General features: G+C 37.5%; 2 protein-coding genes across 2 annotated transcripts; one reads left to right on the forward strand and one right to left on the reverse strand.

The window, feature by feature from the left end:
* Positions 1-6,669: 6,669 nt before the first annotated feature.
* Positions 6,670-9,230, reverse strand: LOC131437427 (zinc finger protein 660-like). Its single transcript, XM_058606756.1, has 3 exons — positions 7,835-9,230; positions 7,743-7,779; positions 6,670-7,152 (listed from the first exon to the last, which is right to left on the reverse strand). Exons 1-3 carry the CDS (start codon positions 9,129-9,131, stop codon positions 6,714-6,716), a joined length of 1,773 nt encoding a protein of 590 aa, XP_058462739.1. The 5' UTR covers positions 9,132-9,230; the 3' UTR covers positions 6,670-6,713.
* A 7,805-nt stretch (positions 9,231-17,035) lies between these two features.
* On the forward strand, positions 17,036-17,821 carry LOC131438905 (superoxide dismutase [Mn], mitochondrial-like). The gene is made up of 2 exons (XM_058609300.1): positions 17,036-17,581; positions 17,643-17,821. Exons 1-2 carry the CDS (start codon positions 17,065-17,067, stop codon positions 17,792-17,794), a joined length of 669 nt encoding a protein of 222 aa, XP_058465283.1. The 5' UTR covers positions 17,036-17,064; the 3' UTR covers positions 17,795-17,821.
* The last annotated feature ends 1,530 nt before the right edge of the window (positions 17,822-19,351 follow it).

Raw genomic sequence — 19,351 nt, forward strand, 5'->3', positions numbered from 1 at the left:
TCCTGACCATGATCATACAAATGAAATACGGGCGATTGCGAGAAAGCAGGGTCCCCGCGAAAAATTTCAAGATTATTTTCTGGATATACAGAAAATTTTCAATTCTCTTACCAAGCCGATGACTGAACGAAAAAAGTTCGAAATCGTGTTCCGTAATATGCGCGCGGAGTATAAAGGCCATGCGGTATCGTCGGAAATTGATAATTTGGCCGATTTAAAGAAATTTGGTCGAAAGTTAGATGCCACGTATTGGTATAAATACCAATCACATGCAGCGGAGAACATTCCGCGAGGAAAACAAGTAAACGAAATCGAAACCGGCGCGAAACCGAAACAGAAAGTTAAACCCGAGAACGAACAGTTCAAATCACGTAATTTTTATAACACCAAATCGCGCGCGAATGTCTCAGATGAAGAATCGAAACATGCGAAAAATTCTAAATCGAATCCTCCAAAGGATCAGTCACGGGGATTACAAATACTGGTGGACACTTATCAAGTTCCCAAAGATGGCTTTTGTTTTAACTGTCGCCTCAAGGGCCACCATGCTCGTGAGTGCGTGCGACCACGACATAAATATTGTCTAAAATGTGGTTTTCATGAGGTAGATACCGAATCATGTCCTTACTGCGAAAAAAAACTCAAACAAGACTGTCCCCGAGGGCAGGCCAGTCAACTCGTAAAGTCCCTGTCGAAAATGGATTGTGGGGAAAGATTGCAAACCATTGGACTTAATAAAGTTTGTGATCCCGATTACATCCATTCCTCCAACTACGAAATTAATGAATCGATTATACACCTTGAAAATGACGAAAGACCATTCGTCAAAACAACCGTCTTAGGGATGCCACTAGTAGGTCTGCTAGATAGTGGGGCTCACTTGAGCATCCTAGGTATGGGATCGAAAAAACTAATAAAAACGTGCAATTTAAAAGTATTTCCAACCGATGTTAATCTCAAAACTGCCAATGGCGAAGGACTGCCAGTATGTGGGGTAGTATATCTTCCTATCACCTTTAATAACATTACCAAAATCGTCGAAGCGCTCGTAGTTCCCTCTCTAAAGAGACGACTTCTCCTTGGGATGAATTTCTGGAAAATTTTTGAAATTCGCCCAACCATAGGTCATGCAAAAGTTGAAGAAATCGATCTAAGTGAAAAACCCAAGATAGTCTCTAACAAATTCGGCTTTGACACCGATGATGTTGTAATAAAATTGTCTGTAGATCAGGTACAGAAACTAGAATCAATTAAAAACAAATTCAAATCTGCTGACGACATCCTAGACACGACACACTTGATTAGCCATCGCATAGAGTTATCTGAAAAAGCGAAAAAACTTTCACCCGCACGAGTCAATCCGTTTCCAACTTCACCGAGAAGACAGGATCAAATCAATGCAGAATTGGACCGAATGCTGCAAAGTAAAATTATAGAAAAGTCCTACAGTGACTGGGCTTTACGCCTGGTTCCGGTAGACAAAACTGATGGTTCTGTACGTCTGTGTCTTGACGCGCGAAAGCTTAACGAACGCACGGTCAGGGATTGCTACCCACTCCCACACGCTGACCGCATACTGAGTAGACTCGGCGAAGCAAAATTCATTAGTACTATTGATCGCTCTCAGGCATTTTTACAAGTTCCTTTGCATCCAAGGTCTCGTAAATATACGGCGTTTTCGGTTTTAGGACGGGGTTTATTTCAGTTTACGCGAATGCCTTTCGGTCTCATAAATAGCCCTGCAACACTATCGAGACTAATGGATCGAGTGTTAGGCGGGGGTGAATTAGAACCCAGCGTATTTGTATACCTAGATGACATCATTGTGGTTTCAAATACGTTTGAGGATCATATGTCGTTATTAGAAGAGGTGGCGAAACGATTGAACGCCGCCAATCTCTCGATAAACATAAATAAATCTCGTTTTTGTGTAGCAGAAGTACCGTATCTCGGTTATATCTTAGGCCCAGGAGGCTTAAGACCCAACCCCGATCGAGTTTCCGCTATCGTGAATTACGAAAGACCGACTTCTCTCAAAGCTCTAAGAAGGTTCTTGGGGATGTGTAACTACTATAGAAGGTTCATAGCCGATTATAGTGAAGTTACACAACCTCTCACAGAGCTTCTTAGAAATAAACCAAAAACCGTAGTTTGGAACGATAAGGCAGAATTAGCCTTTGTCAACATTAAGGGACTCCTGATTAGCGCACCAATCCTCACCAACCCGAATTTCACATTGCCTTTCACCATACACTGTGATGCAAGCGACACCGCAATTGCAGGTGTGCTTACGCAGACGTTAGACGGAGCGGAAAAACCGATAGCATTTTTCTCTCAAAAGTTGAGCACTACTCAGCAAAGGTATTTCGCAACAGAAAAAGAAGGACTGGCAGTGATTAGGGCAATCGAAAAATTTAGATGTTATATCGAAGGATCTAAATTCACCGTTTATACTGACGCATCTGCGCTAATATATATAATGCGAAGTAGTTGGCGTACGTCATCTCGCTTGTGTCGCTGGAGCATGGACCTTCAACGCCACGATATGACGATTTTGCACAGAAAAGGTTCGGAAAACTATGTCCCGGATGCCTTATCTAGATCCGTAGAGGAAATGGTGGTGTCCGCAGATAATACCGGGTGGTATTCTAACATGTTACGGAAAATCCAAGAAAATCCTGAAAAATATAAAGATTTTAGATGTGAACGGGGGATATTGCAAAAATTAGTTTCAGTGCGAGATAATTCTATCGATTATCGGTTTGCTTGGAAAACTTGTGTACCAATCGCGGCTAGAGAAAAAATATTCGTTGAAGCACATGATGATAAAATGCATCTGGGTGCCGAGAAAACGCTAGCTTTAATTAGGAAGAAGTACTTCTGGCCAAAAATGGCTGAAGATGTAAGAAAACACATACAGAACTGTACTCTTTGCAAGCAAAATAAACCCGCGAATCGTTCTCAAATGCCTGAACCCGGTAAACAGCGCATAACGACAAAACCGTTCCAAATCATTGCACTAGATTTCATTCAGTCTCTCCCGCGAAGCAAAAACGGCAACGCACACTTACTCGTAGTGATGGACCTGTTTTCTAAATGGTGTTTGTTGGTCCCAGTTAAAAGAATCTCCGCGCCCCAAATTACCAAAATTCTAGAAGAATCTTGGTTCCGTAGATACTCGGTCCCGGAATACGTAATTACGGACAACGCGTCAACATTTCTATCAGTCGAATTCAAAGCTCTTTTGTCAAAATATGGTATCCAACATTGGGCCAATTCGAGGCACCACAGTCAGGCCAACCCGGTCGAAAGGTTAAATCGAACGATAAACTCGTGCATACGCTCTTACGTTAAAGAAAATCAGAAAATCTGGGACACCCGGGTATCCGAGATTGAATTTTGCATTAATAACACTCCCCATAGCGCGACCGGTTATTCTCCATATAAAGTTCTTTTCGGACATGAAATAGTAGAAAGAGCAGACGAACACCGAATAGATAGGGACGAGAGGGATGTGTCGGATGAGGAAAGAATGGAAAGGAAAGTGGAGTTAAACACAAAAATTTACTCTATAGTATCAAAAAATTTACGAAAAGCCCACGAAAAACATATTAGGGACTATAATTTGCGATCGAGGACCTCGGCTCCTGTGTACTGTGTAGGCCAGAGGGTATTCCGCCGGAATTTCAAACAATCGTCCGCTCCGGAAGCCTATAACGCCAAATTAGATGCATTATACATTCCTTGTATAGTCCGTGCTAGAGTAGGCACCAGCTCGTATGAATTAGAAAACGAATCGGGTAAGCCGATTGGTGTTTTTTCGGTGACTGATTTGAAGCCAGAAACCTAAAATGAAACGAAAATAGCATTATTCTTCAAAACTAGTGTTTTGGAAGTAAATAGAAAACCCTTGAGCGGTCCGGACCTCAATGGGTGGAACCTTTGCATGGTAAAACGAGAACGGGATAATATTGTCAGCACTAGCAGACGGTTAAACGATCTAGATTCACTTACCTGAAACAAGAAACAATAACGCGGAAAAATTGTCTTGCCATCGCGAAGCTTTCTCCCAGCAGTGTTTCCACAAAACCGTCGAATGATACGATAACCGGTAAAAGCTACAAAAAAATCTCACTGCTTTAGGTGCACCGCGAAAGTTTCCCGACGACGACGCAGTTTTAGCACGCGAATTTGATTCGTGGATAGGAAATCGGAAAAAATAATCAGTTTTTCAAGCACACGCGACATATCTTAGCCAACATCCTCGATCAATGGCTGATAGCTCTCACCAAAACGGTGTATAGGTGTGGTGAGTTCTTTCCCCACTTCGTTGAGTGAAATGGGTATTTAGAACACCTTTTGAAAGTGACGTATTCTGTTTTCCTAGAATAGTTTCAGTTTTCTGAAATTAATTATTGAGGGAGCAACCTTTTAACTATTAAATATAGAATGTACACTAAATTAATCAAGAAGTTGCATTTAGCTTTTTGTATTTTGGGAGGGGGACAGTGGGGTATTGTAACCATATGTTACATTGATTAATTGTTGGCTCCGCCACAATCCAAATGTAGCGAAGACACATGCTCGAGTTCCCAGATTCCTGAACCCAACTCAGATCATTACCGTCACAGTGTGGGTGATAGCCTTCCACGTCCAGTCTTATGGCTGAGACGGATGGGTCACTTATCACGGAAAGTGTTGCATGTACTCAACCAGGGTGTTTCATTATGACGGTGTGAACATTGCGTTACGGTATATGTCACCTATGGCGGTTGCAGCCAGGAAAAGGGCTGCCAATATTTGATAACATAATTGTCAGAGCTGATAGTATTGGGATAACGATGACATTTATCTTGATACTACCGGTATTTATCTTCACTCGGCAGAGTGCCAGAATAATTCTTTCGCATGTGAACGCTTGAAGAAGTCAGAAGTGCGCGCGGTATTTGTAGTTTAATTGTATTTTCATTTTAATTCTAGTAAAGTGGTGTAAAGTATTAATAGTGTTTCATTTTTGTAGATAACGTTAGGAAAGTAAAAGTTCGAGATTTAAAAGTTCTTAAATTACGCAAAATTGTGTTAGTACGTTTAGTAAGTCAAGGATTGAAAATGTCATAATTATTAAAATAGAAAAAAAGTTATATATTTTAGATAGTGATAAAAAAAGCCGATAGAAATACGGAAGACATACACAACATTTATACAAATTAAAACGTTATAAAAGGTAAAATTCTAAAATCAATATGGGTGTAAAGTTGGTGTAGGTTAGAAGTTACATGCGCTCTATGCTAATTATCTGTTGGGCAGGTCCTCAACGGGCCTTTTATTCTTGGGCTTCGAACGTTGTTCGGAGTTTCTTTTCGCAGGCTCACAATGTCTCGAGCGAGGAGCGACGATTAATCCGGAATTAAGTTCACCGCGAAGGGCAATTATAAAACTATTAATCGAACGACGTCATTGTCATCGGAGAAGCCATTGTCATCGAAGACGCCATTACAAATTCCAGCGTCCATGGTCATTCTCAACGCCATTACTAGCTCCGGCGCCATTACCATCGCTGACGGTTGTCGCGCTATGAGCTGTCAGGAAAGCCAGATCACCGATTACTTCGAGGAAATATACATCCGGGATCGCCAAACTTTCCCCACCAGACCTGCACCAACAAAAACCGAGCAAAAGCGCAAGTAGAAAAACCCATAAAGTGACGTCACTAGCTTTAAGTTAAACTCAGTTAGTCAGAATAAATGTTGAAAATGTTAATTAGGAACCGTTAGCCTAGTTTCTATATAATGAGCGAAATTAGTACAAGTACACCATTCTTGATCTCGTTCTCCGGACTCTAAAGGAGTCGCCATCCCTCGTCTTCGAGTGTTCTCCCAAAGAAGACCTTCTGGTTTCGCCTTTGAGTAAAACTAAAATATTGAATCAACCTTTTGGTTGTCCACCCTGGTTCTCGACGGTTATCGGTGTTTCGGTTTCATACGGTTCCCGTTAGAAGTGAGTACCGTGGTGAGTATATGCAAGGCTCAAACAAGTAGTAGTGATTGTGAACATAATTTCCCCTCTAACCACCCACTGAGCAAGTCGAGGGGCTACAAACCCTCGGCCTGATCGATGCTTCTTGTTTTGGATTTCGTTTTGGTTGTTTCTGCTTCTTTTAGGTTCGAAGATTCAAACGTTCTTTAGCACGAAGAACATTTGACTTCAAAGTGCCCACTTTTTCGGTCACATCCCGAACTGAAACCTCCTTCTTTTGCTCGAACGCCTTCAGTATACGCCTTCCAACTGAGGGTTAGCAGGACCTTTTTTTCGACAAGTTTTTGGTTTATCCTCAAAGGTGTTATCCTCACAGAACTTCCTGATTGCATTTCGCAAGGCTTTTTTACTTATTCCTTTCATTATTTTTGCTATCTTTCTCAGTGACAGTCCGCGTTCTGTGCACCATTTGTACACAATTTTTCGACGTTGTTCTGCTAACTAATGAAAACGAATAAACAACTGCACAAGTGATTAGAGAAGAGTGTAAACAACAGGATGCAGCCATAATAATTGACAGATTCTGAACCATTGCGAAATGGCAGCGGTTTTTGGTTGCGTCCATACTTTCTGGGACAGTCTTTACGATAAATATACACAGGGATTTCGAAATAAAATCATTAGACACAGGGATTTCGAAATAAAATCATTCTTTCGAAGCTCACCCACAAAGAATTTTATTTTTCTATAGGAATTTCCGAAATATCCACCGGAATCGACGTTACAGTCTCTCTTCTATCTTGGATTTTATTTGTTTCTGTCCGTTGTCGCGTCTTCTCATATATCCTTTTTAACATATCAAGACTGGTGAATCGGATCTCAGCAGCAGCACCTTCTGCACTTGTATATGCTTCAATCGAATCACCTTCACCTTCGGGCCTGTTTCCAACGACAACTTGAAAGTGAACTTTATAGTGGTCCCTTAAGTCGGTCAGAAGTCTGAAGCTTGATTCACAGCGGTCGCATTGGTAAAGATTGTCACTTCCCAGATGGGTGCGACTGTGCTTCACAAGATCGTTGATTTGAGAGTATGAACGTTCGCAGAAGTGACATTTGTAGGGTCGCTCACCTGTATGAATCCGCATGTGACGTTTCAAATGATCGGCTGCAGCGAATCTAAAAAGTAATGTAGAAAAAATAATAGTTTTAGCATGAACAATAAACCATTAGCTTGCTGTGAAATTCTAAACTCAAAATCAATCGTGATCAAAGCGGTTGTTAAAGTACTTTGAAACAACATCAGAAGAGTTTTAACAACAAACAACAGAAGAGTTTTAACCACAAGATTTGATTAGCCTTCAATACTGTGTCGTGATCACACAAGTAACAACCACTATTTATCTTCAGCCGAGCTCATTATATTAATCAAGATTACAAATAAAAAGAGACGCAGTGAAAACCTCTAATATCAGTATCCAGTAGAACAGAATGTTCTCTTAAGAACTGATGACACAGGGGTGAGACTTAGCAGCGACTTGAGTACGGAGATCAGCACAATTGCGTTGCAGTAATTCAACAGTTCAATTGGAAAAACCCCTTCCTTGTAAGAAACTTACGGGTTCGAGTCTGAGTATTTTTTCGCAAATATGCATTTCTGCTAAATTATTCATCAGTATTTTTCAGTCTTTTTTTCGTTGGATACTGATAAAAAGTTTGAATGATTACCACAAAAAAATGTATCTAAAGTAACTTTCTCCGTATCTCACCTCAAATCGCAAACATCACATGGAAATGGTCGATTGCCTGCAACAAGAAAGAGAGTAATTGAACATGTACAATAAAATTGTTCTGCTCTAACCAGTATGAATTCGTTCATGCTTTACAAGCGAATTCTTCATTGTGAATCTGGTTCCGCAAGTTTCGCATGCCCAACGCTTTTCTTTGGTGTGGGTGACCATATGAGTTGCTTTTTCTGCCTTTGTGTAGAACTTCGACGGGCATTGATCACAAGAAAATGATTTTTGTCCCGAATGACGCATTAAATGTTGCCTAAGATTGCTGTTGTCCTTGAATGCTTTGCCGCAAAACGTACAGAGAAACGGCTGCCGATTCGAGTGGCGGCGAGTGTGATCTCGCAACCGAGCAGAGTTTTGGAATTTTTTATCACAGAGCGGGCAAGCGAATGAACGATCTAAAGCTGCTGGTATACCGTCGGTTTTTGCCCAAAGATGACGTTTTCCGGGATGCTGTTTCTTCAAGTGTCTTTGCAATGACGATCCATTACAGAATCGCTTCAAACAAAGAACACAATGCGTTTGAGAGTCTGAAATTTGATTATTCTGATCAGACATAGATATGTTTTCCAATAATGTTGCATCCTCTCTTCGATTTATCACAGCTGATGAAGGATTTACGTGAGCTGTCTGATTATCATCGGAGCTTACTTGGGAAAGTTTCTCCGAATGAAATTTTCTCACATGTCTTTTTAGAGATTTATTATTACAAAACTCTTTCAGGCAAAATAAGCATTGGTTTTTAGAAACCGGTAATTCTTCATTATTTTGATTCAAATGATCAGTTATTCTTTTATTAAGAACTGCCGTTTTTTGTTCATCACTGCTGTGAATTCCCTGATCTTCTGGAAAATATTTTTTTGCAGTTTCGCGGGTTTGTTTGTTCTGCTCTGACATGGAAAAAAAATCACCGGTTAGCGGTTCTTCGGATGTAGCATCTTCACTGTTGCGTGCAGTGTTAGAAACTGCCTCATTTTCGGTCAAATCGCTCTCACTTTTGAAATATATTGCCACAGGAACATCAAAACTATCCGCCGATTCCTGAATGTCCGCATAATCCGAATTGCCTTTTTCCAACTTTACTATGCAAGTCTTCCGTAAGTTACGATCAGATTCGACACATTTCTCGTACAGTTCGTAGGCTTTCACCACTTCATTTTTACAAGTCATGCAAACAATTCGAGGAAAACTGCTCGGTGCCAGCAGATTGTCTTCGGAAGAGAACACTTCAGCACAAATCAATCTAAGCATTTTTAATAAGCTCAACTGATTCGAACCGGGAGAATCATAAATATTTTCTGTTCCTACATTCGATGTATTCCGAAGGCAAATTCGGCAAAGCAGAGCCAATTCCGATTCCATTTTTATTGAACGTTTATGAAAATGTTACTCGTTGATTTGTCCGTTTCTTTTTTAATATTTCAACATGAATACTGAAAAAATTACGCTTATAGTTTATTATCTACGTTGAGAAAATCAAAATAAACAAATCCACGAAATATATAAAGACAGTTTTTAGCTATAGGCTGGTCAGGAACTGTCAGCATCAGAGATGCCATTTATATAGATTTATCTCTATTATCCAGAGTACACATTTCTTACAAATTTCTTGAATTTTATATTCATTAATACAGATTTTACCAAAAGTATTAAAGAAAAAATTAAAATAATTTCATTTCGAAATAAACGTTTAATAATCAACGGACAAATCGCAATTTAAAATATAAATTTTTGTACAGATATTTGACGATGAACACTGAATTACATTCATATTTTAATCTTTAACCAATTTGAACTCATAGTCAAGCAAGTCGTGGCATTATAAAACATTGGGCCGTATGAATAAAACGTAGCAAGCTTGAATTTCGGTAGTAAATGCTACATGTGGATCACTTTCCTGTCAAAAGTAGAGACTTTACTACACTACAATTTTCGAACAAGTAGTAAATCTCTAGTAAAGTTACTACTCTTGTGTTTGCTGATAAAGTGAAGTAGAAAAATTAGACAAAGTGGCATTCTTGCAGCAGTAAGTTCGTTTCTTGCTTTGTGCATGTTTATTCCAGCTTTACGGCTCCGTGTCCACACGACATGCAGTAAATATTCAAATTCGATAATAGAATTAACTACATGTCCGAACTTGTTTGTTTTATTCATATCAAACGCGTTTTACTCTGTGGACTTTGTTTTTGAGAAGATACTACAAACAACCGCAATGACTTACGAAGATATGAAATGGAATCTACCATGCGTACGATTCATATGACAAATCCAATGAATATAAATTATGTAAAGATGAAGGTTTCATCGGATTTCCATATGAATTATATGGAATATTTTTATAACTTTCGTTGTGGTAACGTCTATTTCGATTTAACGTACACTTTAAATAAAGATTATAAATTTACATTTACCTTCTATAAATTATATTCTACGTATGATTCATGCGACAAATCTGATGAATATAAATAATATTTTCATTTCAATGTGTGAATCGATTCTCAGTGTGAAGCAAGGCGAATTAAGAAGTAATGTCAACAATGTGTGCGTAAAAACAAATTCCGGCACTTCTTTTCCTGATTTTAATCAATAAGTCTTTCATATGGTTGAAAAATAAACCGATCAGTTCATTCTGCCTCAAATTGCAATTCAAGAAAAGCGAAAATCTTAGTCTAAAACTCCTTCATTTTCATTAAAACTGCTCGAGAAAAACTATTCCAGTTTCAGCTTACTTCTACTAACATATGGATTTCTACTGCATGGATTTCCTCTTGCAGGAATTATTGCGATATAAAGATTTACGTACCTTCTATAAGTAACCCCGCAAAATAGGAACCTTTAATTTAACACGTGAAAGGCAATGGATATGGAATGTTGTCGGGAACTATTTATTTTTTCGGAAAACTGCTTTTGTAACAGAAAATATTCAGATTTGTTTACTTTGTGTTGCTAACTTTTTGATTAGGGAATTAAAATCTACATTCATAAAATGTAAGCAATTTTCCATTAAACGTTGGTGAAAAATTGATCAAAACTGTTAAATCATCCAAAAAGTCAGGCTTAACGTTCATTTGAGAAAACATTATAGTTAGAAAAGATTGTTCAAAACTCAATCGTGCAAGCCACTTTGATAAACTGGTTTCACTGCATACACGAATACATATAATACATGCATACACGAATACATATGACATTCGTACCAAATGAAATGTACGTAATACACAAATTACCAACACAAGTTAACTTGGTTTACTCTTGATCCTTAAGGTGACCGTGGATATAAGCCAGGGAAAATGAATGTAAACAATACTTTTTTATGTCGTAATTATATTTGTGAGTAGAGTAACAATATTTGTGTACTGAAAGGAATACAGTTGCAGGAACATAATGTAAACATAAAAACTATTCAAATCAACTATCAGAACAGAGTGGACTTATCTCATCTTCATACTCATTCATTAACAAATTGCAGTCATGCGGCCAAAAGAATATAATTATTGAGCCAAAGAAGATAGTTTACTGTTTGCCTTCGCTTGATTCTTGGCATTTTTTATCACTGCAAAGTAAAATGGAAGCTGCAACATTGATGGATTAAGTATAGTAACACTTGTATTCTGTTTTTATTTTTTCGTACACACTTAAAACAGATTCTTGAGCTCGGCATAATGAAACACCGAATTAAATCGGCAACACGACATTTTACTGATTGTTCAGTAATCCATATGCTCTTTTCCGAAATTCGTTAATGTATAATTCTGATATCTCGGCACACACTTAAATTTTTTAGCTGAGTCTCGGCAAAAAAATGCCGAGATTCGCACAGCCGAGTAATCAGCAATCATCTCGGCAAAAATAAAATAACTGAGCGTCTCGGCACCCTCAAATTTGACAAACGTCAAATATTGCCGAAATCGCCAGCATAAGATTTACTGTTTTCTCAGTGAAACGTTCGCTGAATATTTGGCAATCCAATAAAACGAAAAAATGAAAAAAAAACAAATTACCAAATCATCAGTAATTAAATATCTAATCAATTAATTTTGTTTGTAATTTCTAAACATTATAAACACACCATTCAGGATCAAAAGTTCATTTTATTAACACTTGAAGGAGGCTTACAAATTTGTTGCCAGTAGTGCTTAAAGCCTCTACCTTAAAACATGTAGCATAATAAAAAGCGGCGTTTCCGGATGCGGCCACCTTGAGTCGAGCTGGAAATATGAAAATAAAAATAAATATACAAAAATTTTCAATATTTAATGATGCATATACGGTATTGTTCAAAAAACAAACTTACTTTGATCTATTGAATTTGTCCATGCATTGGGTTATTTTTTCGCATATCCCCCAAAGTTTTGTCTCGAAGACTCTTTGAGCCCCGTGTTGGGTGTTTTTCCCTTATAATGTGATCTGATAAAGTCGCTTTTTATAAAGCGAAACATGTCACTATATTTATTCAATATTTTTACTTGCAAGTGGTTCCACGTTTCTTCGAAGATTATTCATTTTTTCACTCGAGAATTTCATCAGAAAATAATCGCGCAATGCGAAGCGAAAATGTAACGCAGCAATAAATGACAGCTGTCGTGCTGAATCTCGGTAACAGCTAGCGCATATTCCGAAATCTCGGCAAACGTTTCTGCTGATGTCGGCATATCTGTTGTTTACTGATAAATTCAGCAAGCAATCATGACAAATTTCGGCAAAGTGAAGCGTTTTACCGAAATATCAGTGAATGCATTTAACGAAGTTCAGAAACATGCGTATTGATTACTGAGCAATCAGAAAATTTAGGTGTTGCTGATCAGTTTCGGCATTTTATTATGCCGAGCTCAAGAAATGGTTTTAAGTGTGTAGAGCTCGTTCTTTTGCCGAAGTTTGGAAACATATTATGCTGAGCTTGTCAGAAAACAACAAATATACCGAAATCAGCAAATCCGTTTGCCGAGATTTCGAACAGTGTGATAGCTTTTACTGAAACTCGCTGAAGCTCTTGTCATTTAATGTCTCTTGCCGAATGTGCAAAACACCACGTACCCATTGCTGGTGGAGCGGGAAAATAATTTACATTGGATAAAGGTAAGATATTCTTATATTTCTTGAGAAGATAAGTGAAATAAAAAATTCTGCTGTTCATATATACTTACAAAAGTCTTCTTATTTGCAGGTAGATGCATTGAGGAGCACTGGAAATAATTGTCTTTAACCGTGATGTTTTCTTTTGAGGTTTGTTTTGCTTTTTGTATACTGCATTAAAATGGACATCAATAAAACACCCTTTTCCCCCAATCTTGACTTTTGTGATATTTATTTCATACAATAATAAAGAAAAATCCTTTCTACCTTCGATTACTGATGACTCAGCAATTCATTATTCGATCATGATCGCTTTTACCGAGCTAACAGCAAAATTACTGCTGACAAGTTCGGCAATAACCCGTTAGATGCACATCTCCTTCGAATTGGGCTCTCCGAGACTAATCATTGTGCTTGCGGAGAAGGTTATCGGGATATTGATCATGTCGTTTGGACATGCGTGGAGTATCGTGATGTCAGATCTCAACTAATAAATTCTTTGCGTACCCAAGGTAGACTATCCAATATCCCAGTTCGAGACATTCTTGCTTGTCGTGACCTTTCATACATGAAACTTATTTATCATTTCATAAAGAAAATTGGAGTTTCAATTTAATAAAGGCCCCTTTTAAGACTTAGCTCCAGGCCCGTGCGCAGGAATCATCCATGGGGGGGGGGGGGGGGGGGGGTTTCAAGGGGAGAGGGGGGTGTCCAAAAATGTAAAACGAATTCTGACAGGATCGTGCGCGGGGGGGGAGGGGTTTCAAATTATGTCAGTTTATAAATTGATAAAAAATTGATAAAAAAATATGAATTGTCAAGTTATTTGCACTTTATTATAATAAGTACTCCATTGTTCATGAAACTTAATTTTAAAAAAATTCTTCATGGGGGGGGTTAAAACCCCCAAACCCCCCCCCCCCTGCGCACGGGCCTGCTTAGCTCTGATCCCAGCTGCGTCCATGAGTTCAACCAATAGCTAAATTAGAATAAAAATTATGTAATGATACAAACAAACTCGAAACAGTTTATGAAATTATCAACAAAATGTCAAAAAAAAAACAGCTTATTTTATAATTTATAGAAGGTAATCGTTTGGTTCAAATAATATTTCCGAGTAGATTTCATAATTATTGACGAGTTACCTAAGATGATATTTAAGCTATAAGAGAATATGTTTTAATAAATTCAAAACGTTGTGACTATGTTAGAATTAAATTAGGATAAGAATATTATGTAAAAGTGATGCTACGGCGAAGAAAAACTTATGTAAACTGCCTTAAGAAATAAACGTATTTATGAAAAAAAAAAAAAGTTCGGCAATAATTGACAGTTAACAAACTTGGTATTGCCGAGATTCTCAGTAATTATTATTTTGCTGAGATCATCACCGATCTATCGGCTGTGAAAATCTCGGCGTTTTTTTGCCGAGATTTAGCATTAAAAATTAAGTGTGTAACTATTTATTAATTTAAATAGAAATATTTTCTTGCAATATAGTTTTTAGGACATTACTTTAGAAGAAATTCATAAGTTTATCAAGTATCATTTTGTCAAAATAAATATTACCTCTCACAACACTAGTAAAACTGTAATCAGTATTACTGGAATTTACGAACAACATTATAAATATTTCTGCTTTACACGTATAGTGGCCCTTACACGAGAATTATTTTTGTCATTTTTAATAGCGGCCCTTACACGATCATTAAACGTGTCATTACTAAAAAGTAATGAAACTTTTAATGATCGTGTAAGGTCTGCGAGTTCAGTAATGACACGAGAAATGATGGAACTCCGGATTTGCCATCATTGCCAACATTATTTCTTCTTATTTTTTTTTGGAAGTGCTGAATATCGTCAGTTGTATTAGATGAGAAAATTTGACAACAATGAAGTAAACATTCTCTTCAGAACTATACATGAAAAAAAATTCTGGAAATGAAAAAGTGTAGATTTAAATTAATCATGTTTCATTAACCTTAATGTTTCAATGGCAAATTAATTTTCAGCTCAACTAAGATAAAGAATATTGCTAATATTCTTTAATTGCTGAGGGAAAGTTATTCTGTTTTGCAATGAGTGAGCGGAAACATATATTGGAGAAGCCAAATGAATGAAAAACTAACAGAAAAGATTAATTTTTGGAAAAAGATACGCTCAGAGACAGGACTTGAACCTGCGTTCTTATGCATTCCGTGCATCAATTCAGTTATTCTGGTTACAAGCCCCGTGCTGGAGTAGTTACAAATACTCATCATTATTAATGAACGTGTAATACTAAAAAGTAATGATGTACAGTAATGCAGTAATGACGAGCGTTTGAAAAGAAGTGTCATTATTTAGTAATGATATATGATGATGACTAAGTAATGATATTTCAAATTTGCATAGAAAACTCGTCATTACTGCATCATTTTTTAGTAATGACACTTTTAATGATCGTGTAAGGTCCGCTTTTGTAAAGATGCTTGTGCTTCTATAGTCCGAAAAATTTTCGCACAAATCATTCTTCAGGGTTGATAGTTTATCGTAAACATATATCAATACGACGAATGATTTTGTCACCAAATTGCAGTAGCAATTCCACACAACATATTTACCACTACGCGTAGAAAAAATGTGTTTAAGGGCTGAGGCCAGTAGGTCGCGTATAACTACGTGGCTCGCTCTGCGTATTACATTTCCCTCTATGCTCTCTCGCAAATGTGCAAAATGACTCTCGATGTGGCCGGGTGGCCAAGAAAGTTTTGATATTTTCGATTACAAGTTTGACTACAGCACATAAAATCCAATAAAGCTACCGCTTGTTTGGCAGCTTTGCTGGGCCGATTTTATGTCTCTCTCATGTTTCGTTACGTTACCAGGAAACAAGAGCAGGAGAAATGGCGCCGCCATAGAAATCGACTTACCTTCACAAAAATAACATTCACTTCATTTTTATCGCGACAACATATATGTTTTTATGCACTAATCGCATCTAAATCAAGTTGTCTAGACATTGTCAGGATAGATTTTTTATCCATGCTTTTGAAGGCGAGATATTCAATGAACAAGTTGAAAGTTGTCGTTTTCAGCTATGCAATTCTTCCTTCAGAAAAAAAGACTTTCCCGACCACTTAAGTCAATGAATCATTCTGAAATTTTCACAAAATAATCTAAACTAATTTTCTAAGAGATTGTCAGTTGGGTTTTTTATATTCGTCATCGTTTCTGAGAAAATCACATTTGAAGCGTGAGAATAGCCCTCTAAATAACCCTAAACCACACTGGTTAATTACTGGTTTGTTCACATCAAGAGCAAGGCATTTGTTTGTGGCTCAATTCCATGGTCTTAATCTACCTGTATGTGTGACAATGTCTTTCTCTTGTCAAACGATTAAAAACTGTAGGTCAGGGTTTTTGGTTTTTATTTGTGGCTTGCTTTCATGGTCTACGGTGCGATCTATTTTCGAAAATTACATAACTGAAAAAGCAAGTGAAGATTCGCCCTGGTTTAAAGGACGTCTTGATGCATGTGACATTTACCCGCAGAAGTAAGTGTTGGAACTAACATATGATCGTGGACAGAGTGAACATAGCAATACATTAAGCCCCGTAAAATACATTTCGTATTTCCGACTAATTTCAACCTCTAATATACTTAAACGTCATTAATTTACATCCACGAAGAGAAACTGTACAAGTGTGCGTACTGTGAGCACGCCTTTTCACATAGTAATGACCTGGCAATGCATAGCCGTAATCACGTCGAAAATAAGCTATTCAAAAGCGACCGTTGTGAGATACCATTATAAGGTTTACATCCTGCCGGACGAGCAAGGTCAAAGCGATGCCATGCGTGTTCTGAATGAGCTGTATTTCGATGGATCAGAAGGTCAGCCCTTCAGCATTGTGTCTGTACTGAATAGGCAGTTTGAGCTGAAAAAAAACAACATAAGCGAGAAGAAATTTACGTGAAATTTTATTCGTGGACATATGTTGGTGGTTTGTTTACATTTCAAATAACACGTACGCAAATTAGAATGGGCATGTAAACAAACTACCGTTAGCTGTCATTTGATTATAATTCAGCAAATTTTTTGAGATGTATCGTGTAAAACCTAATTGCATGTTTTCAAGATGCCAAGCTTCAAGTGAACACAAAATATGCACAGTAGTCTATGATTTTTAATGTCTCTCACGACGTTGTGCGTCATAAAGGAGAAGTCATTCAATTATCATGCTAAGTTTATTATTAAAACCGAAAACATGGCGTGTTACGAATAATAGCCGAAAACCTCGTAGATCAGTGCATACGCTTCCTCAACTCGCATATGACTATACCGCCCTTGAGCCTACGTTATGTCGAGAAGTCTTGGTATTACACCATCAAGTGCACCATGGTGAACACGTCACCAGCTTGAATAAAGCAGAAAGCGAACTGAAGGAAGCTATTGCTAGCAATGATGTCTCCAAAGTTGTACAGCTGGGGAAAGTTATTCGATTCCATGGAGGTGGTCACATAAATCACTCACTGTTCTGGGAAAACCTAACGCCACACTGCACAACGCCATCGAAGGCGTTTGCAGCAGCATTGAAACATAACTTCCACAGTGCGGACAACTTCAAGAGTCTAATGATGGAAACGGCACTCGGAATCCTAGGACCGGGATGGGTTTGGTTAGGTTGGCATAAACCAACGAAAACGCTCAAGATTGTTGCTTGTGACAATCAGGATTCAGTGGAAGCAACCGCAGGTATTAATTGTGAAAATTTTCCTCTAATCATATTATTTAAACAATAATTTCTTTGTTTCAGGTCTAATCCCGGTTTTGGGCATTGATGTTTGGGAGCATGCTTACTACATTCAATACAAAAATGATCGAGCCAAATACTTTACTGCTCTGTGGGATATCATTAATTGGAAGGTTGTATCAAAGCGTTACGAAAAGGAACGTTGTGCTATTTAGAGGCAAATTTATTCATTCAATGGTTGTTCGAAATTATATAATTACTTCATATAAATAAACTTTGGTTGACTGCTTAAACTGTTCGTCATTACTAGAGATTATTAATGCCACTTTTAATTTTGGTAAAAAAATCCAAAACTGTATCAGTGAGTCTTTATACGAAAACGATAGGAAATGATATCATTCCAAAAAGAAAAATGTTGTATTTGAATGTCCTGTTATATTTGTACCTGTTTCTTGTTATTTTCTTCGGTAGCGAAAAATGTAAATGCTAAAGCCATAATTTAATGAAAGAATAGGAAAATAATAATAATTGAATCAATCTCCAAGAACGAAAAAGTTCTTGGTGATCAAAATCGCTTCTAATCGTTCCGCTCATCTCAGAACTGCTTTTTTACACGGATTCTGGAATTACCACGGTTTTTATTTAAGCGGTTTTCGCAATTAACACGGTTTCTGAGAATTGAAAAAGCATAGTCATTTTTTTGAGAAAAATTTTAAAATAAATAAAAAGATTATCTGTAAGAAAACGAATAAATTTAAAGTTTGAAAGTTAACAAAAATCATTTATTCAACAATTCACAATTTATATTTACTACACATCGCACCTTCGGAATTGAAAAGAACTTTTCTCAAGCTTTATTTGAAGTGAAAGTGTAGTACCAATGTATTATCGTTCTTTCAAAAACTCGTAATGCATTATACAAAAGTATAATACCATGAACCATTTAGATTAATTTGCTTACCAGGCAATGCGTCACCTAAATGTTCTAATTTTACCTTGTCATCCAATGGGTTTTATCAAGAATGACTATACCATCTGTGCATATGTGGAATATATTTGCTTCCACTAGCGTTTTGTTTGTGTGGTTCTTTTTGACTGGAAAGGCGTCCTCTTTGTAAGCGGTGGAATTGTTCGCTCACAATGCATTGGAAACTATATATTCATTCACCGGTGAATGAATATTCCAAACCCTGCTTATTAGACATTATAATAAAACCACAGAGAACAGACATCCAAGCTGTGTAAAGTATAAAAGAACAAATCCGTTAAAATCACTGTTGCGCACGACTTTGCACGCAAGAATAACCATTGTATGAAAGCTCGAAGCTAGAGCCCATAAGGGATTACTGGGCTGCTCGAACGCGCATCTACAGGAGAATTGCTACCTGGTGATTGTATTTTTAAACAACCGTCTTACACAAATTGAAATATCTACTTGGATGTTTGTTCTCTGTGATAAAACACAGAACTTCATCGCTAGTAGTGGGAGTTTTCTTTTCTCGTAAACGTAATGATCAAGAACTTGTCGGGATTCTCTAAAAACTAATAGTTTTAAACCACTTTTGACTCTCATCATTAAGCGATCGACAATCACTCTCAAGAGAAAAGTTGTTTTAGTTGAAGTACAACAGAAATATTAATAACTCAAGGTGACTACCCTGTGGCATTTCGGAAGATAAGAGAGACTCTTCCAAAACGTGACTGCAATTTTTTCTTACTGAACGACTCGTATAGAACGATGAAGCCATCGCTATAAAAATCGAGGGTAGAGT

Source organism: Malaya genurostris, chromosome 3 (assembly GCF_030247185.1).
Source record: "Malaya genurostris strain Urasoe2022 chromosome 3, Malgen_1.1, whole genome shotgun sequence".
NCBI classification, from domain to species: domain Eukaryota; kingdom Metazoa; phylum Arthropoda; class Insecta; order Diptera; family Culicidae; genus Malaya; species Malaya genurostris.